Source organism: Cynocephalus volans, chromosome 13, assembly GCF_027409185.1.
Source record: "Cynocephalus volans isolate mCynVol1 chromosome 13, mCynVol1.pri, whole genome shotgun sequence".
NCBI classification, from domain to species: domain Eukaryota; kingdom Metazoa; phylum Chordata; class Mammalia; order Dermoptera; family Cynocephalidae; genus Cynocephalus; species Cynocephalus volans.
In genome coordinates this window covers 100,790,762-100,816,100 of record NC_084472.1, presented here as the reverse complement: position 1 = coordinate 100,816,100, position 25,339 = coordinate 100,790,762, and the positions used below count along the sequence as shown (strand labels likewise).

The window sequence follows — 25,339 nt, the reverse complement described above, 5'->3', positions numbered from 1 at the left end:
AGAGTGATCCCCACATCAGCTTCAGCCAGGAACTCAAAAGCCCTCAACAGTGACAAAAACGCCCTAATGGGCTCTCGGAGCTTCCATGGACTTATAAACTACTCAAGCTCTTCTCACATACTACGGACACATTCTCCACAAACAGAGGATTATTGAATCCTTCTGTAAGTTCCTCTGTCTATCGCCATAGAACATGACCTTGTAAGTCAGTGTCAGTCGTATCTGAAAGGGGGGCAGAGGGGCCCCCAGGTAACATGATGCGTCAGGACATGTCTGCAGCTCTGACAGGTGCAGACAACTCCACTCGTCTAAATATAAACAGACAGGCAGTTTGGAAACAGTCTTTCCCACTTTCTATTCTGACCAAGCAGAAGAATGTTCTCTTCTGTAGTTCTGACTCCCAATGCTGGTTATTTTTATTTAGATTAATTTTGCAATAATTTCATTCAAAGACAAGCAATGTTCAAACTCTCAAAAAAAAGAAAAAGGAAAAAAAAAAAGATTGCTCTTTTAAAATCCTGGATAAAGACAGGACCTAGATTCGGGGTGTTTTTGAAATGCATTAAGTTGAGAAGGAGTTAAAACATTAACAATGTTTTAAAAAACTTTCTGGATAAGCAGAAAGCCGGTGTTAACACATATATAAAAGAACATTGTCTAATATTTAAGCCAGAAATGAGACCTAATTTTTAACCAGCAGAGTAGAAATTCTCTGGGGAACATATAGAACTCTGTGCCTTTGCCAATTCCTGCCACGCCCTCTCATCCCCCCTCAACTCTAATTCCTCCTCCAGCATCCTGCTCAGTAGTCACTTCTCTGACCTTCTCCATTCCCCACCATGCCACACACACACACAGTCTTCCTCTTAACTCCCCAAACGCAGATCTATCTTCTATACATTTTTCGCACATCATTATTTATTAGCCTTTGAGCTTCATGGGAGTAAGATTGTATTTCACCCATTTTTCCATTTCCAGCACCCAGGCTTATGGTAGTTACTCAATAATGTGTTGTTGAACGAATGGATGGATGGATGGATGAATGAGAGAGACCTGAAGGAGTCACAGATGAGCCTAACTGCAAGGAAGAAGACATGCTACACTGATAGCCACGAAAAAGTACAGTTGACGGAAGAATAACAATTTGCTACACTTAGCCACTCCTAAGTTTTTTGGTTTATTGGCAGCGGAGAGGGGTAATTAAATGAAATTAAGGCTAACACTCAATGCCAGATATTATAAAAGAAACTTGGTGTGCATTGACTAAGGGTTGAAATTTTCCATTTCCACTTTCCCTTTCTGTGGTCATAAAACCAGAGGGAGTGTCATGGCATCCAAGGGCCGGTCCAGCTCTCAGGCTCTGGGGCTCTGGGACTGCTGTGTCTTCTACTGGAACCGTCCTCCCGAGCTTGCATCCGGCTCTATTCTGATCGCAAAGGAGACTGGGCTCTTTTCAAACTCATAGACGCCACACTCCCACCTACCTAAACTGTGGTGTGCCACAGCTAAGTTTAGCCCCACTCTCCTGGTCTGAAATAGTCACCTAAACCACTCGGGAAATTATTACCCACGGTTTCCTAGATCTATGTAAGAGAGAAGCTTCCAAACCCCAATGCTGTCAAGTTGTATTTACTTGTCCCGACTCTTCCCCAGTTTGGTTCAGATCACCCTCTGCCTGCATACATTTTGCAATACCTGCTGGCTCTTTGTTTGTGTCCACTCCCCTAGCATGCTCACTGCACTTGAGAAACTTAGCCAACACTTGGCTTAATAAATCTTCAACCCACTCATCAGCTAACAAAAGGGGGTTTAGAGTTGGCAAAGGGAATACTGCATAGAAACTGTATTAACCAACCGCCTACTAATAGCTCGTTTCACAGGTGGTCCTTTATCGGATCTGCCCATCAGAAGGGAAGGAAGAGGGTTTCACTGTTCAGACTGGGAGACTGTCTGGGAAAGCCCTACAGAGCTGAAGGCTTGTACTGGATTATTGTAAGCAATTAGTGTCTTAGTCCTGCACTTCCAGTAAAATTGGAAGCTGCTCTTCTATCCCTTAGAATGGAAATTCCCAAGTACCATATTCAACATAATGAATTTTCCTAAAGCTAAATGCATCTCCTGTGAAGGATTGGTCTTTACTCCGAGATTTCATCCTATATCCCTCCTGCGTTTCATTGTTACTGCTGTTGGAGTTTTTTGTTGTTGTTGTTGTTTTAATAAAAAGCTGGTAATAGAACATGGTAGGATTTGTTTATTTTAATGTTTTTACTTGGCACTTCCGTTTTCAATATTCTTTCTAAAATTTTACTAGTTATTAAAACTAGAAAACTGGGAGCCTTATCCTTGAAGAGGCTATTTTACATAAGTTGATCTCCTGTGACAGGTGGAGCCTGTGGTTCAAACTCTACCTCAAGGTACATCACAGAGATGACAGAGGCCCTGCAGATTCAGGCAGTTTTTACAGCAGATTCAAGTCAGGTAGTCTCCTCTAAACCAGAAAGGAACCCTCAGCCACATCTGGGGTCCTCTGTGGCATGGATGTTGGTGTTTTGCCTCAACATCAGCTTCATTTAAAGCATTTTACTGTGTTCCTTTCATGGTAACACCTGGACCGTGCTGGGCACAAAGCAAGGTTCAGTCGTCTTCGATAGCCGTAGGAGCCGGGGACATCAGTCCCTAGAGACACTCCCCTTGCGACGGAGCGAGCCACACTTGGTGTTCTCTCAGGTCCCCTCGGGCTCCGCCTGTGACGGGCAGGTGCTGAACATCTGTGCACCCCGTGGCTGAAGTGTCGCGTGAAGGCGGGGCGGGGCGGAGTGCGACGACAACCGGACGACCTCCTCCTAGGCGCGCGCGACGCCTTTGCCCAGCCAGGACACGGCCTAGGAAGAGGGAACTCTGCAAGCCGCCTGCGTCCAGCCCTGTCGCCATAGCGCGACGCTGTTCTGCAGGAAATTGCCCGTGCCCCTGGCGCCCGTCCCCGGGCTCCTGATGAAACGGTGACCCTGGCCTCCGGCCCTGTCACTCCGGGCGCGCTGCCCGTCACGTGGCGCAGCGGTGCTCGCGGGCCGCGGCTGCGCGCCCATTGGTCGGCGGCTCGCGTCCCGGGCGCGCCCATTGGCTGCGGGGGGCGTTCACGTGGAAGCGGGTCTGGGATGGAACCCGCAGTCGGCAGAGGTGGCCGCCAAGTTAAAGGGGGCAGCGCGGCGGCGGGGAGCCCGAGTCCCGGGGACTGGCCGGAGGGAGGGCGCGGATCTGAGCCCCGGCCCCCGCCCCTGCCGTCGCGGCCGCTGTCCCTGTCACTCCGCGCGGATGCAGCCGCGGGCTGGCGCGGCTGCCCTGGGGACTTATGAGCTGTACCCGGTACGTACCTCCCCAAGCCTGGGGTCCGAGGCGCAGGGCCGGGGAAGCCGAGGCGAGGGGCGCGCGCTGGAGGCCCGCTGTGGTTCGTGCCATGTGCGCCTTCACGTCCGACTTGCAGCTGTGCTCCGGTGGCGCGACACCCCAGACGGGCCCCCGGAAGCTGTGGCTCCCACGTGGAAGCTGTTGTCCCGGGTTCGAACGGGGCACGAGTTTCCAGCCTGGGACCCGACACTTGGGGAGGATGTCTCTGGGGTCTGGAGCACAAAGACAAGTCGTTTCGTCCCCCTCCAGGCCTCAGTTTCCCGTAAAACGCAAGGAAACATAGTTGGTAATCAGTCAGGTCGCCAAGTGCGACGGGACATAGGGCGGCCCCGGCCCTCGGACGGGGCCCGACCCGGCCGCGCGGGGGTGCTGGTGTCGCGCGGCGCCGCCCCGGGGTCGCCCCGCCGCCCCGCCCCGCCCCGCCCTGGTGAGATGACTTGGGCTCCTCCTCCCCGTCGTCTTTCTCCCCCTGCCGGTCACATCTCCGGGAACCGAGCCCAGGCCCGGCCTCCCGGACGCACAGAAGCTCACGTAGTCGGGTGGCGGCGGTCGCCCCTGCCGTCGCCACCTCCCTGGGGCTGTCCCATGCAGCCATCGAGCTCGGGAGGGGGCTTCTCCGCGACCCGAAAGGTGGGTGCAGCGCGAGCGAAGGAGGCTCGTGGGGAGGGTGGGGACGGGGTGCAGACCTGGCCGAGCTGGGCGGAGCGGGGCAGGGTCAGAGAGGGAGCCGTGGGATCCTGCAGCCGGGCGCGCTAGCCCGCCCCTGAGCCCTGTGCGTGCCACCCTTTGGAACCCAGAAGAGGGTGTGGAAGGGACAGTAGCTGCAAAAGAGGGGGTGGGGTGCAGAAGGACACACTAGAAGATTTGGGGTCTGGCAGGGTATTGTTTTGTGAAGAGGAGGAGAAAGCGGGGGAGACGTTGACTTGGGGACTTGGAGAGTTGCTAAAAGGTGTCAGAGCCTGTGGTCTGTGTGGCCGGGCCTCCCTGGGAGGGTCCGGGAGCAGAGGGAGCTTTGGGCTGGGGAAGAGGAGGAGTAGAGGAAACGGTTCATTTGGCAGAGCTGTCCAGGAGCCAAGACTAAAGTGAAGACAGCTGGCGGACTTTCCGCAAAAGTCGAGTGGGGGTAGTTAGGGGAAAGCCAGTGGGAAGAGAAGTCGTCAGGCATTGTTAGGAAGGTAGACTGTCAGAGCTGGAAGGGACCTCAGAGGAGAAACCTCAGGCCCAGGGAAGCTGAGTGACTTGCCCCGGGGGCACAGCCAGGTGGAGGCATTCTCAGGCCAAAGCTCTGTGTCTCCCCTTGGACGTTTTTAGACAGTGAGGGCTGTGCCAGTAACTTACCTCTTTCCTTTAGTATGCAGCCTCACCCACAAATATTTTTCTCAAAAATGCTTTGCATGATGGTGGCAGGATTGAGGGGTGCAAGTAGCTTTTAAGGTTGTGCACATAAGGGCCTGCGTGCAAAAGGGAGACGATGTCAACTTTGTCTACACTGTGTCAGTCAAACATTTTAGGCGGAATAAGGAGTTACTGAAGGAGGATAGATGGCCGTGTCTTAAAAAAAAAGTTGTCACCTGGTTGTGAGTGCTTACCTAACGTAGTTTTGCAGTTTTTAGTGTTCCTGGTGGGTTGTTCGTGCGTCTGATCTTTCTGTCTTCCCTTATTAGACAAAAAGAGAGAGAATGGAGGGTAAAATGTCTTGGCCCCAGGACAAAAAAAGATTTGCTTCCTTTAAAAGGCACAGCTAGAAAGTAAGTAGCTGCCTGAAACTGTGAAGGTCGTGGAGTTATTTTCTGTACACGTCTATAGATTTCACAAGAAAATCACCACGATGCCTAACCCTGGCTTGCTGTCTTGTGAAGGTGTGTTATCTGTCACGAGTGGACAGAGAAAACATTTGTGCAGAGCTACCCCTGTGCTCTCCAGTTTTCATGAAGTGTTGGGATTTGCCCTGTTTGGACCATGAACACTGAAATCTGCCCTCAGACTTGGCCAGTCCCTCATCGGGCAAAACTGATCTCTGAGGCATCTCTGTGGAAGCAGTGTTTGAGGATCCATACCCACCTGGGGAACAGCTCCTCACACTCATGTTTCTGTCCTGCACCTGGTATCCAGACCCAGTGTCATGCTCTGCTGGATCAAGAGTAGATCCTTGTCTCCTGGTTCTGGGTTTTTCCTTGACCAAGCTTGGTGATTCATATGCCCTAGCCTGGGAGAAAGAATAGGGTGGAGCAGCCAGAGAGTCTGTAGGAGAGGAGGACTGAGCTACAGCGTGGCGCGTCTTGTGTTGGAACTGATCATTTTCATGCCATTTGCAAGTATAGCACCTGTCCAGGTGCCTTCCTTTCAGGGACTCAGGAAGGTATTACTTGGGACCGACCTGTGAGGACAGGCAAGGTGGCTGACAGTTACGTTGTACCCTAGATTGAGGCCACAGGTGTTGATGCCCTCACCTGCCATTATGGCGACACACAGAAGTGAAGGGATTGTGGTCTGGGGTTGCTTGTGCAGTGTCCCTGGGGCAGTAGGCCTGGTAGTAACTCTGGGGTTTTCATAGCTTTACTTTTACCTTTCCTGGAGGAATCTTGCAAAAACAATTCAGCTCTTGAAAGTGCCAGTGTAATTGTTTGATTAGCTCTGGCTCTAACTAGAACCTCACCTCCCAACTCCCAGTTCTGCTTGTTCTTTCAGCCTGGTGATAAAAGGGATCTCAGGGGCAAATTTATACCACTGGGACAGAACAGTGAAACTCTACCAAGGTCTTCAACTAAGTCTCTCTAACCTGCAGGATTAGGTCTTGGGAGAGTGGTTTCAGTTGGCTGCACGTGTGCAGATTCTTTAATTGATCCTGTGCTTTGGAATTCTGTTTTCACAATATCTTGAGAGTTTCCCAACATTTTCCTAATGAGTTGTTTTAAAGACGTGCGGGAAGGCTTGTAAGAGGTTGGTTTGTAGGCGTATTGGAGGCGCATAGAGAACCTGGAGTTGACCTTATGCTGACTCAGGCGAGGAGGAAGTGACCGATGAGGAGCCGTGCTCGCTCAGTTCACACCCAGGTTTCCAAGGGTGGCCAGGGTGACAGGCGCTGGGATGCACTGCAGGGGCTGTTGTTTCGTTGGTGGTTTGGTCTTAATACATATTTGAAAACGATACAGAACAAAAACTACCCGTGTTAAAGTTAGAGCTGAAGGTGTAATTCAGCATATTCTATCATAAAGTTTTGCAACAGACAGAACTAAAATTCAAGTAACTTGTAAGTGTAGGGTTTTTTTTTTTTTTTTTTTTACGTGGAACCCATTACTCAACCCACTGATCTTCTGTAAATAATTTAGTCAGAACTTCCCTTTCCAGAACAATTGCATGAGTATAAGAACAGATCATAGAAAACAAATTTCCCTTAATTTTCACTAGATTGACTTAATTAGAGGGGAAACAGTACGACAAATAACCTTTAAAATGAGTCTTTAGACTACTACAACTACTACCTACATTATGGCCATACATTTTCTGTTTGATTTTTCTCTGAATCTGTGTTTCTCTGACTGATCATCTCTAAGTGCTTCTTGCATCCAAGGGATGGGCTGTACTTTCCAAAACATGGGATCAAACCCGATATATCTTTGTCTTTTCTCATTTTTCCTTTATACATTTGGTTAATGAAAATCAGAAGCTGAGAAGGAGAGATTATTTATTGGAGGGAACCATCGGTCCCAGCACTTATCAGGAGATGAGCTATATTTTGCCTGTCGCTTCTCAGGGGTAGCAGTGGTGGCCTGGGAGGGGCCCAGCACGCCTGCACATACCTCCACCCTCGCCGTAAGGAGGGAGACATATTTGGGATCCTCTCCAGATCCTGTGCTCTGCAGTTCTCAGACCCTAGATTTTAATCCTGGTTTTGTCACTACTTCAATTTAGCCCATTGAAACTGTCAAATCAGAGTATAAGTGTGATAAAAAGTGCTCAGCGTGAGGCAGTAGTGCTGCGGTGGGTTTTTGTCAAATCTTAAAATATTTGAGGGGTGTTTTTAGATATGTTTTTTCTGATTATAAAAGTGATATTATTTTAGAAGATATAAGAAAATACAAAGCAGGAAAACAGAAATTTTCCGAAATCCTGTCACCTGGGTATTTTGACAGTTTTAACCATATCTCTAGTCTTTTTTGTAGCCACCTACATATTATTTCCTACAAGTACAATTTGATCTTCTCCATTTTTCACATTAACAACATGTTATAAACTTTTTCATGCCATTGAAATCTTTTTCCAAATAATGATATAAAATTAAATCACATGGATGTGGTATAATTGATTTAACAAGGTACCCGTTACTGATCATTTAGGTTATTTTCTCCCTCTCCCCCCCCCCAGAATGTTACATTGAACATTTTAATACATTAACCTAACCTCCCTGCATTTTAAATTATTTATTTAGGATAAATACCTGTATGTGATGTTAGAACAAAAACTGATAAGAACATTTAGAATGGTTGTGCCTATTTAGCCTAACACGATCTTTTAAAATTATTTTCTAATTCAATAGGTAAAAACAGGCATGGTTTCCAATCTAAATTTCTAAAATTAATTATAAGCTTGGACATTTTGCATATTTGTGGACCACTTTTAAATTTCTGTCATGAATTTTCTATTCATGCTCTTTGCCCATTTTTCTACGTGGAATATTTGACTTTGTTATTGCTTTGTAAGAACTCTTTATATAATCAGATATTATCTTTTTGTTGTCATGCTTTTTACAAAATATTTTCCTAGTTTGTCTTTAACCTTTTTGGTTTTACTTAGTTTCTTCACTTATAGAAAAATATAGTTTTTATGAAATCAGATTTAACCTCTTTTAGCATGATTCTATTTGCTTTTTATTCTTATAGAGACTATAGTCACCTGTAGAAAGAAAAATATTCACCTATATGAAAGGTTTCACAATACTAAATTGCTGGGGTTTTTTTTTAAAAAAGAAAGATATCCTAGAATTTAAAAACCTACCATAAGTTTAATGGAAAGCAGATTTGTTGCATCTGCCTACAAACTATTGAGTCCCAGCGTCCAGCATAATGTCTGGCATACAGTAAACACCAAACCAATATTTGTGGGATGAATTATTATTATTATTTTTGGTTAAAGCAATATTTACCATTAAAACCACCATGAGATGTCACCTCACATCTGTTAGAATGGCTGTTTTCAGAAAGACAAAAAATAACAAGTGTTGGCAAGGGTGTGGAGAAAAGGAAACCCTTGTACCCTGTGGGTGGGAATGTGAGTTTCTACAGCCATTATAGAAAACAGCATGGAGGTTCTCAAAACCAGAGCTACCATATGACCCCGCAATTCCACTACTGGGTACATATCCAAAGGATATGAAGTCAGTGTGTGGAAGACATGTCCGCACTCCCACGTTCATTGCACCACCATTCACGATAGCCAAGAGACGGAATCAGCCTAAGTGCCCATCAACAGATGAATAGAAAATGTGGTATATGTACATAATGGAATACAGTTCAGCTTTAAAAAAGAAGGAAATCCTGTCGTTTGCAACAACATGGAAGAACCTGGAAGACATCATGTTGAGTGAAATAAGCCAGGCACAGAAAGACAAATATGGCGTGATCTCACTCATGTGTGGAATCTAAGTAGTCAAGCTCACAGGGGCAGAGAGTACAAGGTGGTCACCAGGGGCCGGGGCGGGGGTCGGGGAGATGGGGAGGTGTTGGTCAAAGGACACAGAATGTCACTTAAGTGGGGGAGCAAGTTCAAGAGATCTAGTGTATATCATGGTGACTATGGTTAACAATATATTGTATATTTGAAAATTGCTAAGAGAGTAGATTATAAGTAGATTGTGTTTTGTGTAACCACAAAAAAATGATTTCGTGAGGTAACGCATGTGTTAAATAGCTTGATTTAGCCAATCCACAATGTGTACCTGTATCAGAACGTCAGGTTGTACACCATAAATATAGGCAATTTTAACTTGTCAATAAATAAATATTTACCAAAGTATGTTTCTCAGAACAGCTGTTTGGGGAAGACACTCCACAAAAGAGGGGTTCTTTAGTCAATAAGTTTGGGGAATTCTGCAAACAGCACGCCCTCTTTTCTATCCTCCATCATACACTAGCACACTGGAGGCCCCAAGAACCTGGCAGAAAAACCTGTGAACTTAGTTTTAAAATCAGTAAGTTGCATGCTTTCATATTTACCTGTTTTAACCCCACACCCCCTCCTCCCCCACTTAACCTTCCCTGAAACCAGTGCTGTGCTGGGCCACACGGGAGTTTCTGCCAAACTGCAGCCCCAGGGCGGACGCGAGAGGAAACCTTGCTTGCCTGTGTCTGCTGGGGTGATGAGTTTACCCGTCTCTCTGATCTCTGTGGTTTTCTTCCTTTTCCTCTTCTGCCAGGGTTCTAGCCTACCCATCTAGCCCAGCGATGGCCGTGGACATAGAGTACGGGTACAACTGCATGGCCCCTTCCTTGCGCCGGGAGCGGTTCGCCTTCAAGCTTTCCCCGCAGCCCAGCAAACCTCTGCGGCCTTGCATCCAGCTGAGCGGCAAGAGCGAAGCTGGTGGCATGGTGGCCCCGGCTGTCCAGGAGAAAAAGGTGAAAAAGCGGGTGTCCTTTGCAGACAACCAAGGGCTGGCCCTGACAATGGTCAAGGTGTTCTCCGAATTTGATGACCCGTTAGATATTCCGTTTAACATCACCGAGCTCCTAGACAACATCGTGAGCTTGACGACAGCAGAGAGCGAGAGCTTCGTCTTGGATTTTGCACAGCCTTCTGCAGATTACTTAGACTTTAGAAACCGACTTCAGGCCGACCACGTCTGCCTCGAAAACTGCGTGCTGAAGGACAGAGCTCTTGCAGGCACAGTCAAGGTGCAGAACATTGCATTTGAGAAGACGGTGAAAATCAGAATGACATTTGACACCTGGAAAAGCTTCTCAGACTTTCCGTGTCAGTATGTGAAGGACACTTACGCTGGCTCAGACAGGGACACGTTCTCCTTTGACATTAGCTTACCCGAGAAAATTCAGTCTTACGAAAGAATGGAGTTTGCTGTGTGCTACGAGTGCAATGGACGGACGTACTGGGACAGCAACAAAGGCAAAAACTATAAGATCATCCGGGCTGAACTGAAATCCACGCAGGGGGCCACGGAGCCACCCAACGGGCAGGATTTGGGAATATCCTTTGACCAGTTTGGAAGCCCTCGCTGTTCCTATGGTCTGTATCCGGAGTGGCCCAGTTACTTAGGATACGAAAAGCTGGGGCCCTACTATTAGTGACTGCAGGTGACGGAGCAAGCCTGGGCTGCTGGCAGACAAGCCTGGCTCCGGTCTCAGTGCAGTGGAGATGGAAGCCCAGGGAGGAGCAAAGTTGAACTGCCATTAGGCACAGTTTTTGAAAAGAAAGGATCCTAGTCACTTTCTTCTTAAACCAGCAAATCCAGCCCGGTTTAGATCACAGAACCGGTTTCATACCCAGAGGAGAGGTGGCATGCTGGTGATCCATCAGGCACCGGTGGCAGCCACAAGGCTTTGCGAAGGATGGTGCTGGAAAGGGTTTGGATAGGACCCAAGCCTGAGGGCAGTGCTGGCGAGGCCAGAGGAGCCCCGCCTCTCTCCACTCGGATGTGGAAAGGCAGTCACCCGAGCATTGAGCATCGCTCAGTCCCCAGCCACCTCCCACCGTGCATGCTCGTCTTTGGGTGTTCCTCACCAGCCAGGCCTTTCCTGCTTGTTGCTGCTGTTCCAAGTCTGCACATACTTCACAGCTTGTCTCTGTGCCGTGATCCATTGTCCCGACATTGCCCATTTCTAATGCAGCTGCAGAAGAGAGGTGGAATCTGCTCCTTATTTTGCAAATTCATTTTTTGCATTTCTTCCACAGTTCATCCAACATTCAGGAAAAGATAATAAAGGCAAGTTAGCTTGTAATGGAGACAGGCACTTCCTCTCCCCTCTTCCTGACCCCACACACATTTCCAGCAGAGGGAAACACAGCAATTATCGAAAGTCACTGGCTCCTGTTTGGTGTCACAGATTTTAGGCAGGACAATCATGAGTGGGACATGTTTAGCTTTTCCTCTTGGCTTTTAGGAGAACTTTCTAAGTATTCACTTTTACCCTGAGTCACTAGAAGGCTCTATTACAAGGTTTGTTTTAACTTGCTTGACTGGTTTGCAAGTATCTCATTCTTTACAAAAGAACTTTAGATCTCCTTTCCTGGACAATCACCTTTTATGCTGTGTTTAGGACATTTGATTTACAAATCCGCTGTATCCTCAAAGCCTTCAGAAGATGTTTGGTTTTATTTCGACTGCAATTTAACAATATCCAGGACACTTTACAAGCACCCAAGGACATTGATTTGGGTGTTCTTATTTATGGTGTGAGTACATAAAGGGATAGGGGATAAAAACCTCACCAAGTTCTCAAATGTTATTTTAAATGTTTGCCAACTCTGAAACATGAGATTAATTGCTCTTAAGCATATTGGGCTAAACTCTGTTGGTTAGTGCTGTTGTAAAAAAAAAAAAAAAAAAACTCCCAGGACATTTATTGTCAGATGGATCCCCAAAACCTGTGATTTTTCTTGGGCAAGTTGGTTTTTACTTAGGGGTGTTTTAAAGATATTTTTACATATATATATTTGTAGAAAGTTGGGTTTTGTTTTTTTTTTCTGTTTTGTTGTTGTTGTTGTTTGTTTGCTTGTTTTTGGAGTTTGGTTAAGTGACTTTTTAATTTTCTTTTTTGCCTGATTAGAAAAGACCCCCTTATATCTGTGGCTTTGTACATCAGTATAAGGCAGATACTGAGTGCAAGGCTCCTAGGGATTTATAGTTGGGGGTTATTTTGTTTTTTTCATTTTTGAACTTTAAAATGTTTGATATAATTCTTGTTCCTAAATCTGGCTGTTACTAGTCTGCAATCTAGTGCTTTGTGTTTCGTGCCTCTTCTGGGTAGGTAGCACTCTGGGACTATATCATGTAATTTACGGGGAAATCACATTTTTATTTTATGCTGAAATTGGGCAGAACTGTGTTTTAGCTAAGCTTATCAGGTATGCAGATGGTACTTTAAATGTTACAAATTTGGTGATCAGAACTATTAATAGCATAAGTCTAAATCAAATGGAAGCAAAAATGATTTCATGTAGGTCATGGATTTTATTTTGTGTTAAGAAGTGCCCCCCTCCAGTGTGGGAAAGGAACAAGACACACTGTCATTTACAAGTTTCCAGACCAAGGATCATTGTGTGTTCGTAAGAAAAAGGCCTCAAGTGACTCTAGAATAAACTCTGTTTGGTTTTGTGTCATAATGATCCTAAGACATTCCCATGTCAAAATTTGAAAAATGGTAATTCAGTGATAAGAATCTCTTCTAAAACAGCCATCAAACCCTCCTCCCTAGCCTTCTTTCTCCCAGCTCATCCCAGCTTTTTTGCTGGGGGCACTGGTTGCCAGCCCCAGCCAGCACACCTGGGATGCTCACCCCACCTTGCAGTCCAGAAGGCAAGTCCTCACCTGCTTGCAGAGATCCTTCTTCCCCAATGAAAGAGTCTGCTTGCCCGACTTCCTTCATCGGGCTGTCACTCAGAGGTAGGAGCATCTGAAGAACACTGTCTCCTGTTGACCACTCCCTCCCACCCCCCAGCACAGTCTTTCTCCTTCTGACCTAGTGTGTCCCGTGACATTCTCAGATGACCTCAGGCACTGCATCAATGGACTTGCCCCTTATGTCTTAGTTCGCCATCGTAGATGGACCTACACATTTCAGAGGGTAACAGGTTTCCTAGTTGGAGACTTCACTGAGGCCTGACTTGTAGGTTTGCCATCTTGGTTATGGTAACGACTGGCTCCCAGTCTCATTGTCTTTCCCAAGTTACCCCAGAAGGACCAGCCGCCTGTTACTGGTTCGGTTGTCCAGGAATGGAGAAGCAAATCCATTTCTGTCTCATATTTATTCCCCAAAATGCCTGGGGAGCATTTGCAAATTAGGTGCAATAAATAAGCTGGACTATATAAAGATCTACAGTAAATAAGCTTTTAATATTTCTTGGAAGAAACCCATTTGAGTGGGTTTCTTCTTAAAAAAAAAAAAACAACTATTCTTGTTTTAGGGGAGCTGGTGAGAAATAATGGAGTTATGCAGTTCTCTAAAAATTAAAAGTTTCAGAGTCAAGGTAGAATTGATTTTGTCTCTAAAACTTAATTTTAATGGTGGTAAAACATTATATGTTTTTTTTAAATGTAAATTTTGAACTATTAGGAAAATGCTTTGTGGTTTTTGATCTTTGCACATCATCTGCTTTTTAAAAACCAGCATTGCTTGTAGTCACCTGGACATTAAATGGGTTGTATACGCTTCTAAACCGAAAAGTGTTTGCTCATTTTTTAGAAGTGCCCATATTCTGGGTCTTCCTCTCAATGGATAGGAAATGAAAGTTTTGATTGTCTTTCATTCGTTTCCTCTTTTAAAAATCTTCAATTGGATATAGGCCTGGAGGCTCTTTGCTCTGGGAAAGTCCTGATCTAATTGTTTCTCCTGCCATGATGGCTGAAATTGCAGATAAGAAGTTACACGTGTGATGGAATCAGAGGACAATCTGGCAGTATCTCAATTTCCTGAAATGCAACAACACATCTAGGACTGGGGAGGACAGTTGCCGTGGCAGGCAGTTTTTCCTCGCCGTGGTTGGCAAGCTGTGCAGCCCACATCGCATGACTGGTTTTCCAGTTTGGGTGATCAGTACCCAGAGACTGCTGGACCTGAGGACTTCAAGATCACAGCTGGGATGGTGTTTCACTTTTACGTCAATGTGAATGTAGTACTAAGGACTCAACTGTATGCCAAAACGTGCCTTGTCAAGAAATTTCTGTGTGTTCTAAAAAATAAATATTTTTGTACACAAAGTTATAGGGGAAATGCACTTTAAAATCACAAGAATGGATGTTTGTTGTGTGGTAGAAAAGAGTGGTTTGTTTGTATCTCAAAAGCAAAAATGTAATAAAGGTATTGAAAACAAAACTGAAACTGTCGTTCTGTTCTTAGAAGCAGCAGAAGGGGAGAGAGATGGTAAATCAGGTGTTTCCACATATAGATCTTAGGTCTCCAAAGGCACAGCGTACATCACAATCGAAGGCTGAGCTAAAGCTGTAGGGCGTGGAGGAGGGTCAATTGCTTTTTAAGTTGTCTTGGCAATGCAGGCTGGTCACAGCTGAGAAGGTAGTGCCAGGGAAGAGGTACAGGCGCAGGTGTCATTCTGCACCCATTTTTGATGGTGATCCTACCCTCTCACTGGCTCTTGAAGTATGGTGCAGACAAACGTATCCAGACAGACGTGGGAAAACTAAGTGGCTGTCATAGCTTCTAACTGCTTGATCAGACAACTGTAACCAGCAAAACGAACCAGCTTGGATAGTGGACATTCACCCTAAGTAAGATTTTCAGAGATGTTTCATTTTGAAGTTCTGAAGAAGGGATGGAGGGAGAGAGGCAGAGGTCTGCTGCCACCAGATGTTTCCTGTCAGCCCTCTGTCACCCTGGGGAAGTCACTAGTGGTTCTGCAGAATGGGGTAAAGCTTAGCAGCTAGCGTATAGATGCAGACAGTGAGCTCCAAGCATAACTGTCTTTTTCAAGATTTTTAAACACTGCCTACAATTTGCCTTCCCAGAAATGAGAAGGGGGAAAAATAACATTGGTTTTTATGAATGTCTATTTGAGATTCAGTACGGTTTTTGTAATCATCACATAATTATAAGTTGTGAGGCAAACATCTCAGAGATGTCCGGAGTAAAAAACTAAAAGAGAAAAACACTTTCTTAGAGCAGTGTCCCCAAAATAGCAAATATCCAGCTCTGAATTATTCAGTTGAACATTTACTGCTTGTCTACCATATACAAGGCAGAGCTAGATGCTTTTGGGACCCAAACCCTAAAAGGGACATTCACATATTCTAGGTAGGCACGGAGAGCTACTGAGAGGTGTTGGAAGTCGGGAAGTCTGCGTCTGGTCTTAACTCTGCCACTGACCTTTCAGGCCTCCTGTCAACTGCTCTCCTGAAGGGCCCTGAGTGTGTTCAGCAGGAATGTGGTAACCAGGGCTCTAGCAGTGCCCTTAATACTCTTGAGAGTCAGCCAACATGTTCATTTTTAAAAGGCTTCTAAATATAAACCCTTGTAAGAAGTACCATGCGCACTATCTGCATTCTTCCCAAGAATCACAGGAGGGAACAGCATTCCAGACAATCGCTTGGACTTCTTAAAATTGTCAATGTCCAGAGTGGAGGGGATAGCAGAGGGCTCTCTTTTTATGGATGAAGAGGTGACGGCCCTCAGTGAGTTTCATCAAGTCACAGAGCCTGCCGGGGACCAAGCCAGAGGACTTTTCTTTTTCCAAGAGCTGTCCCCCTGAACGGGACTGCATTTCACAGAACTGAGAGGCCAAAATGGTGATTCTGAGACGTAGTCCTTTGTGCTGGAGAGATGCACTTCCCAGGGGAGGAGCAAACGTGCTCATCTTTATGCAGGAAAAGGCACAGCCCTCCCAAGGGTTTCCTCAGCACATATGTGGACCACAGACCACGTGGAAGCTTACAAATTAGAATGAAATGAAGTGATGGGGCCTGATTGGACCTCAGGGTGTGACTGAAAGGAGACCTCTAAGGGGGCCTGTGGCTAGAGGGACGTTCCAGAAGAGGGGTGGGATTCTCGGCCTCATTCCCTTTCACCAGAATAGAAACCCTGCCACAGCACCGAGGGCTTGAACCCAACCTCATCCCTCCTCCTCCTTGTCACTATCCCTTGGAGGGGCAGAGAGAGAGGGAATCTCAACAGATGCCTTTTGCTGTCCACAGGGGGTTCTCTGGTAAGTGACATGCTGAGTTGATGTCATTCATTCCACAAACATGGATGTGCATCCCCAACATCAGGCCCAGGGATGGACCTTGGATTTGGCAAAAGTAGGATAGGGATACAGAACTGTCACCCTTCTTTGGAGCCAAAGACATCAATAATGATACAAGATCCTGGCCCCCTACCCAAAGCTACAAGATTAGGTGGCTAGATCAGAGTTGGACAACATTTTCTCTAAAGTACAAGAGAGTAAATATTTTAGGTTTTGCAGGCCACATGTGGTCTCTGTCACATATTCTTTTTTTGTTTTTATTTCAAACCCCTTTAAAAATGGGTCATACAAAAAGAGGACAAGGGCTGAATTTGTCCTGCAGGCCGTAGTTTGCCAACCCTGATGAAGAGGAAGAGACTTGAGAGCCGACTTGCTGAGGTTTGGAGTTAGGAGGATTTTTCCAGCTGCTTTCTGTCTTTTATATTTTTTAAAGATGACCATATAATTCATGGTCCAAAATGGGACACTTTTGAGAATGAACAGGGTACTGCTAATTGTCTGGAGCAGTCGGTGTATGCTAGGAGCATCTTTCTTTGTGGGCACACCGACTACATGAACCCTGCTGGTGCTCATCTGTTAGGGCCTTTGGGATCCTCTTAGACCTTTGCAGAGCTCAGAAAGCCCAGACTGTTCTTATGTGGGAATCAGTTCTGGCTGGATAGTGCTTTTTGGGGGAATGGATTATAACGGAGTGTTGATTTCGTTTGTGATTTAGATGTGTTTTTGCTGTTGGGTTTTCTGTTTCCTAATTGTGGTGCTGATGGCCAAAAGCCCTTTGGAAAGTCCAGTCAATTCACTCTTAACAGTAGCTTGTTCAGGGTAGAGGGGTTATTCATGGTTTGGGCTTTTTTCCTAATACTGCTTACCCCCACCCCACCCCACCCCAGTGCCCAACAACTAGGCCATGGAAAAGCTCCTGAGAAAGTTGTTCGTTGTGGACAGAGACACTGAGGCTGAATCCAGCAGTATTCCAAACCCAGGTCCCCAGAAAGTGACATCAAAGTGCTTCTAGGAACCTTGCAAACTACAGGGTCTCAGCTCCTCTAGGGCCCAGCAAGTTCAAGAGGCCTCAGGCACCACAGGAGACCAAAGAGGTGGAAATTCATCTCCAACGTGCCCTGGGCCCTGGCCCTGAAGATCCTGGCTCCCTTCCTGGTGGCCACGTGGGGTACGAGCACACCTGCTCTTCCTTTTGAATGCTGTCACCTTGTCCTGCTGGTATATACATCGCCAGTGCTGAAGGTGGGTTTGCAAGGCTGGCAGGACCCTAATGCTAGTGCTGAGGGAACTCGGAACAGATTTTTATGAAGCCCCAGTATATCAGAGGGGAACTCTTTCCCACCACAGCAGGGCTCGTTTGCCAGGGTTCTCCCCTCTTGGAGAGTTATTTTAGAGAAAGTGGGAGCCAGAGATCACAGCCTGCATGGCCAGAGGTGGTCGGAAAGAGAGCTCGGTCACTACTTCTGTTGGAGTAACTTGCAGAGACACCTTGCTGATTGCCTTTTGGTGGATATCTTGGTCCCACTTGAATGTAGAATTAGCGAGGTGAAATTTCCCTGATTTTATTACTGTCACACCATTTTATCAGAAATCATTTTATCATTAATTATTCACCATTAGTTAATTATTTAATGAACCCAGTACTGGTTCAATATTATTGAATTATTACTGAGCAAACAGAATCCCCCAAATATTTTCATGAATTACTGCCAACCACCACTTGGCACATGTGCTCACGTGATAAGCCTTTGTTAATCTGATTTCTCTAGGTGCTTTTCCCATCAACTGATCAATCACCTCACTGCCATGGACTCTCATACCTTACATCATACATTATATTATACACACACGCACGCACACACAGACTTTGAAAAAGAATCAAAGAAAAAGTACTTTCTCTGCAAAAATCCCTCTCACAGTGGTTCATTTTTCTGCTCTGAAATGGCGTGTTTTGCCTGAGCTGCTCTGGGCAGGGTGCTCTGTGTCCTCGCAGGTGCAAAGCAACACCGAAGGTGCAGCACTCCTGCTGCAGTGGCTGGATGAGGGAGAGAGGGCGACGTGGGCACCGTTCTCACCCCCACAGACATGCTGCTCATGCTCACGCCTGTCCCCACTCTCTCCCCTGCTAGGAATGCAGAGATACAAGTCTCTAATTGCAAGCAGCCCTGTGCGACAGCCAACTCAGACAGGAGCGGCTGGCAGCTTTTCAGCATTTTAGGAAGCAATGCAACCTGTTCGTAAACCAAATCTTGCGTGAACCTGATGTGCAAGATAGACAGAAAAGGAGCTGCTCCAGGCAGAAATTGCAGAAAGTAGGGAAGCACATTCATTCCTCCTCCCCAGACTCCTGAGGCACCTCCTAAGAGCCCAACGCAGGAGCCACACGGCTCCTGCTTCCTGTGCTAATGAATGTAGTTGAAGGATTTCCTGGAACATAAGACAAAAGCAAGCTATCAAACAAAACCTCCATGAGAGGAAAACACAACTACTTAACCTCACATTATGCAAAAGAACTCTGCTTATGTGTTTGTTATCAAGGATAATTATCATCTTTCACAAAAAATATTGGCTTGCTCACACAGACCCACATCTGAGTTGTCCATTGTCTTGCTCGTGTAACTTACATTTACATTCATTAAACTGCTTGACAAGGCAACTTCTATTCCATAGTAATAACAACACACACAACAAAATTATTGAGTGCTTGTATGGGCAAGGTTATGATTGAGGTCAAGTACTCTAGGGAATGCAGAAAGAAAAAGACATGTCACAGTCACCAAGCTATTTAGAATCCTCCAATAACTATTTTGGTATTTCCCTAAATTATACATTTTTTTACTCCATTTGCTTACATCAAACTAAATCCAAACAAAGAGCCCCCATGTTTCTTTTTTTTAAAAATTAAACTGTTATTTTGAGATAATTGTAGATTCCCATGCAGTTGTGAGAAATAGTACAGAAATTCCATGTATGCTTTACCCAGTTGTCCCAAAGGTAACATCTAGCAAAAATATAATACAGTGTCACATCGGGATACTGGCACTGACCCAATGGAGGTATAGAACATTTCCCCACAGGATCTCTCATGTTGAGAGACCTCTTCTCCCCAGCCCATCCCCTGACCATGGTCCTTGACCCCCAGCAATCACTAACTGCTCTCCATTTTTATAACATTGTCATTTCAAGCATGTTATATGTAAGTGGAAGCATATCCTATGTAACCTTTGGGCATTACTTTTTTCCACTCTGCATGCTTTCCTGGAGATTCATCCAAGTTGTCCCGTGTATCAATAGTTTGTTCCATTTCATTGCTAAGGACTCTTCTATGGTATAGATGTTCCGTAGTGTAACAGTTAATATATGGAAGGGAGCTTTAGTTTCTAGTTTGAGGCTATCACAAATAAAGCTATTATGAAGTTCATGTACAGATTTTTATGTGAATGTAAGTTTTTATTTCTCTGGGATAAATGCCCAAGAGTGAAATCGCTGGGTCATATGGTAGTCACATGTTCAGTTTTACAAGAAACTGCCAAACTTTTCCAGAGCGGCTGTACCACTTTACAGTGCCACCAGTATTTTTGCACACTCCCTTGCACAGTTGAGCACTCAATAAATATTTAATAAATTGATTTTCTCAGTGGATTTTTTCAAAGACTATTTCTAAATTAAATAGGACATCACAATAACCAATCATATAGCCTCACACTTAGTATAATAAAATGCTCTAGTCTATTGTGCAAAGTTCTTATTTTCATAGTTTTTAATGGCTTTGATATTTTAGGCAAGTCAGAATTTGCCTTAACAAAAGTTTCATGAAGCAAACCTTTACTATGTGTGATATACTCTGGCATTTTCTATTCTATTCTGTATTATTTATATATACTGTTTGTAACTTATTGTAGTAGTCTGTTTCTCTGAAGCTGGGTAATTTATAAAGAAATAAAATTTATTTCTTTCAGTTTTGGAAGCTGGGAAGTCCATGGTCCAGGGAACACATCTGGTGAGGGCTGCCCTTCTGGTGGGAACTCTGTACAGGATCTCATGGTGACCAAGGTGTCATATGGTGAGAATGGGCTGAGCAAGAGAGCTAACCTTTTCACTAGCTCTCCTTATAAAGCCATCAGAACTACACCCATTACTCCATGAATGGATCAATCCACTCACAAGGCCACCGTCCTCATGATCCAATCACCTCTTAAAGGCCCCACCTTCCACCACCGTATTGGAGGTTAAGTTCTAACATGAACTTGGGGGGACATTAAAACCACAGCACTCATTAAATTGATTTCAGGACCCACTAATGGGTTACAACCTGTAACCAGAAAACATTGACTTAAATATTCTCTGATGTCCCTCTGCTTCTGACATTCTGTAATTCTGTGATCCCATGACTCTCACTTTTTTTCTTGGCTACAAAACAAAGCCTATTAGACACCTATAGCACTGTTATTTGCTTAGCCAGCTCAAAAGGTTGCAGATTTTGGTCCTATCTAAAATGTGAATGAGTGGAGGTGACTGAAACACTGCAGAAAAATAGACACGAGCCCTCACCCGGTGTTATGCTCAAGATCTAGCTGGGAAAATCAAACACTGAGTCATCAGCTGTTAATCAAACTACTAATTGCACGACACTGTGGGTGATTACATAAGTGTACCATCCTACCCCTTGCCCTCAAGGAGCTTTCAATCAATTTGGAAGAGCTAGCAAATACTCGTTGAGCAAGTGACAGGAAATGTGAACTCATCGTTAGGTAACCAGTCCTCCCTGGCTGTAGAAACACATTTATTTTTCTGGTGCTAATTTCAACAGAGGTCAGCACACAGGATCACTTGAACCCTCACATTTTATTCCAGTGTCCTGCTGCCCACCAGCACTGAGTCCCAGGCTGCAAGTTTCACAAGGGTACCATCATTTCACTCAGGACTGCACACAAAGGGTGGGCGTCTAGAATGTGTGGACACAGCCACCACAACCACTTCTATTTCTGTTTCAACCACTTCTGTTTATGGTTATTTTGCTCTGCTCTGGTGGAGGCTGGAGAACATGGTCCTTCATGCACGTGACAGTGGTAATGACATTAAAGCATCACAAACTGTACCCCCAAGCGCGAGCACCTGTTTGCATCTTGTAGCAGGGGCCCTGCTAATATTGGAGTGCGACAAGCCATTGTCTTCAGGCCTGCCCTGTATGACAGCGTGAGTGGTACAAGCTCTCAGTGAGAACCACTGAAAAATCATTGTCAGTTTTTTGTTCTTTCATCAGGCATGATGCGTGTCTAGACCAGTTGACAGGTAGTCTGCTGATTTAGCAATGTTAAAACCAGCACTGACAGTCGTATTCCTGCTGCTAGAGCCGAGGCTAAAGCACACAGCAGAAAGCACAAGCACCACCTCTTCCCACCCTCTTGGCCATGATTACAGTCCTGAAGTAGACTTAGAGAGACTTAAAACCCTTTTATTTCAATATTCATACCATCCTGGTAGATGGGCTGTCTGTCTTATAGTTTAAATCCAGAGGTGTATCGGTGAACAAAGAAGTAACTATTGCAGGTAATCCCAAGTGAGTCTTTGCTTACTTTTTCTTCTAATTGATAAACAAAAACTTGGCTTCCTTCCTAATTCAGCCTATCAGTCATTGGGTGGGCACAAGCAGGGGAGTGACAGTGGTCTAGGCAAGGTGGCAGAGGCAGCTGGTCATAGCTGGCAATGGCGACCCTTACAAGCACAGCGTGAGACCAGGGCAAGAGGCAGCTTTGTGTAGTCAGGAGATAGCTACATTCAGGGGATTGAGCAAATAAACATGCTAAGGATGATGGGACCTAGAGAAACAGAGATAGAAGTACAGATGAAAAGGTACATGTGTATGCATACATATGTGTGCACGCACGTGCATATGAATAAAAGCACATGTATTTCCTAGCTCTGTCCAGTGAGAGGGCCTGGGAGAAGCAACACTTCAGTAGCAAAGGGCACACTTAGCACCCAGATCTTGGCTTCTAAATATTATTCTCCATGAAGAGGAATCAAGGCTCCCTAAAGAACCGGCTGGTCCAGAACTAAATGTAACTATAGTGGGGAAATGGGGCAGACTCTACCTTAATCAAGTGGTCGGAGTTACCACCACCAAAGGGACGGACTGACATCAGGGACCACTCGATAGGGTGCAGTGAGGAGACCACAGCATTAGTTCTGTGACATTCTTGCCCAAAATGCATGACTCTGGTCTAATGATGAGGAAGCCCGGGACAAACCCAAATTGAGGGTCATTCCACAAAATGTAATCTTCATGAAAATCAAGGCAGTGAAACTGAAAGGAAGTTCCAAATGGAGAGAGACTAGATCAGGTGTTCACGAGCACGACCCTGTGGTAGAGCACATCACGGGTGGAACCTGCCGGGGTCTGGACGAAAGGCACGCAGTCCTTTGTGCTGTCCTTGCAACTTTTCTGTAAATGTGAAATTGTGTCAAAATAAAATTTTTATAAAATCATTAAGAGATTAATAATTGTCGATTGTAAAGATGACATAAGCAACAATCATGTGAATGTCAGTGTTTCTTGAAGTGCAGGGTGTAGACAGATGGCAGGCTGGCACCATAACGCATGTCTGCCGCCTCCCCACACACTGTGGCTCAGCTGACAGGGTTTTAGAGGCTGCCTTTCTCCATGAAGGAAGCAGTATGTTGATTTACACTCTGGACCAAGCCTCTCAAGCCATCAGAGAGCAACACTCAGAGTAACACTGGAGTAAATGACAATGAAACATGAATTGAAATGATGTCACAAAGAAGGGTGTTAAATCTGAGAGTTCCCTCCTACGACAGTCACAGTTAAAAACAGTCATAATTGTATGACCCCCAAGTGCCTACTTCAGAACACAGTCATCGAGAAACTTTGGATGACATGTATGGACTTAGCAGCCACATGACCCAGGAACCTCACAGGCCTTCTTCGTTCAAGGTGGTCTCCGTTTCTTGGCATCTCTGAAGTCTTCAGAGGAGGGGAAGACCTCACCATGCCCACTTAGTTCGTCCTTGATTCTTCACCAAACAAACGCTGGTCAAACTCTTGCAATAGAGAAGAAAAAGTAATAATTTAAGAAACATGTTTAAGTGAGTTAGTGAAGGGGGAAAGTTTCACGCAACTTTAAGAAAAACGTCCCTTGGGCCTAAAAGAAATATGTCTTTCAGATATCATGTTTAGGTTTCTTTCTAGTAAACTGGAAAACAAACATCTGCACTTGATTTTAAAAGCTCTTGGTCATCAATTTCTTAATAACTCTCTTCTTTGAAAAGAATCTATATTGGCATGGCGTTCTCTCATGATTGGAGACAGTTCCTCTTTCTAGTTTTATATTTTGCCTTTTTGGCAGATTCTACTTATTCATTCCAAACTGGCATGGACTTTTTATTTTTTTACTTCCTGTGTTATGCACCAACCCTTACTGCTCTGCTCTTGTTGCCAAGAACTTGCACTGCCTGGGCCAATTAGATTCCCTGCTTTGTACACTGCAATTCAGAGTGGAGGGAGTTCAAGACCCAGTGGCTTGAGAGTGGCACTCCAGCCTGGGTACATGGCCTTTTGGACATCCAAGTTCACCAGTGGGAGGAACGAGCAAAGGAACCAGCAGGGTCTTGGGTGCCAGCTCAGACCTGTGAGCAACTGCCACACACTCAGGAAGAACATACACACCCCTATCCTGACGCACATGAATCAGTTGTCTTTGCTGCACTAGTTCTGTAGCACCTAGAGGTGACACCGAACACGGGGATGTCTGTACAGGTTTGTTGTGCCAGCTAGCATTGTTTGTCCTGGGTCTCAGAAACTGTTTCATCAACACTGCTAAGTCTGAAAATGCAAACAACACACATCTAGACATCCTTGGAGGAGGCAGAGAGGTTTTCAGAGATCAGCGGGAACCCTGAAAAATAGGTCATCTTGCTGCAAATGTGGAAGCTTCCAGGGCAGTCAGAACGCTCGGGATGGAGCTACATCTGAGATACCATCTTATTTCCAAAGTTAACAAACATGATGTCTCTTGATGTGGCACCTTCTACGTGATGCTGCTTCTTCATCGTGTGGCCTCTGCCTATCTCCACAGCCACATCTCAGCCACCTTCCGACTCACACCAATGCCAATTTGCTTGATGGGCCCCACATACCCCAGGCTGTTTCCTGCATCCAGGCTTTGCTTGTAAAATTCTCTCTGCCCTGTCGACCACACAGCGCCGGCATGGAATAGGTGCTCAGGCATGGTTGTTGGACTGAGCTGATGAGATCTCAGGCCCCATTTCTTTAGGTGGACTACACAAGCTCCTACGGTTTACCTTTTTCCCATTCTTTAAGGCTTCTCATTGATCCGTTTTCCATAGATGAGTGATCTGACATATCTCAGCAATATGCTAAGCCTATCCCAGATTCATATATGCTGATTGGAATTTAAACTGGAGAAAATAACCCTTTGCATTGGATTAACCAACAACACAAGTATACCTATACAAATATCTCAGGAAAAGGAAGAAACTGGCTCCTCCAAACTAAAAAATACCCAGGGTGTGACAGTGTCTATTCCTGTGTTAATGAAGCACCTGCCATCGTGGTTCTTGGTTGCTATGGTAATTTTCTCTGTTGACTCTCACAGATGAGGATATCAGAGTCCTGTAACTCCCCATCAGTCAGGCAATCTTACAACTGATCATCCAAACTAGGACACTGTCGAAGGTCAGAAGGATTAATATTAACAGTTACACCAATGCAACAGCTATAGAGAGGACATTTCCTGGCAAATTGGGATATATGGCTGCAGGCTTTATTGTATCTCACACAAATAGACCCTCAACAAGTGTTTGTTCGATGAATATATCTTAGGTTTTTTCTCCCCAGTTTCAATTTAAGGTTCTCAAGAGCAGGGGTGATGTCTAATGCTTCTTCTAGATTACCCATAATGTTGGATATACAATAGCTGCTCAAACATATCTATTGACCAACTTATGATTAAATGTTTTTCCCAAGTGA

General features: G+C 45.3%; 1 protein-coding gene across 2 annotated transcripts; it reads left to right on the top strand.

The window, feature by feature from the left end:
* The first annotated feature begins 3,157 nt into the window (after positions 1–3,157).
* Positions 3,158–14,447, top strand: PPP1R3B (protein phosphatase 1 regulatory subunit 3B). Of its 2 annotated transcripts, none has more exons than XM_063077046.1 (2): positions 3,158–3,363; positions 9,818–14,447. In XM_063077046.1, the coding sequence occupies exons 1-2, from the start codon at positions 3,350–3,352 to the stop codon at positions 10,698–10,700; spliced, it is 897 nt and encodes a 298-aa protein (XP_062933116.1). In that variant the 5' UTR covers positions 3,158–3,349; the 3' UTR covers positions 10,701–14,447. The 2 variants fall into 2 exon arrangements, with proteins under 2 accessions (XP_062933116.1, XP_062933117.1); XM_063077047.1 differs by lacking the exon at positions 3,158–3,363 and adding an exon at positions 3,921–4,035.
* Positions 14,448–25,339: the final 10,892 nt, after the last annotated feature.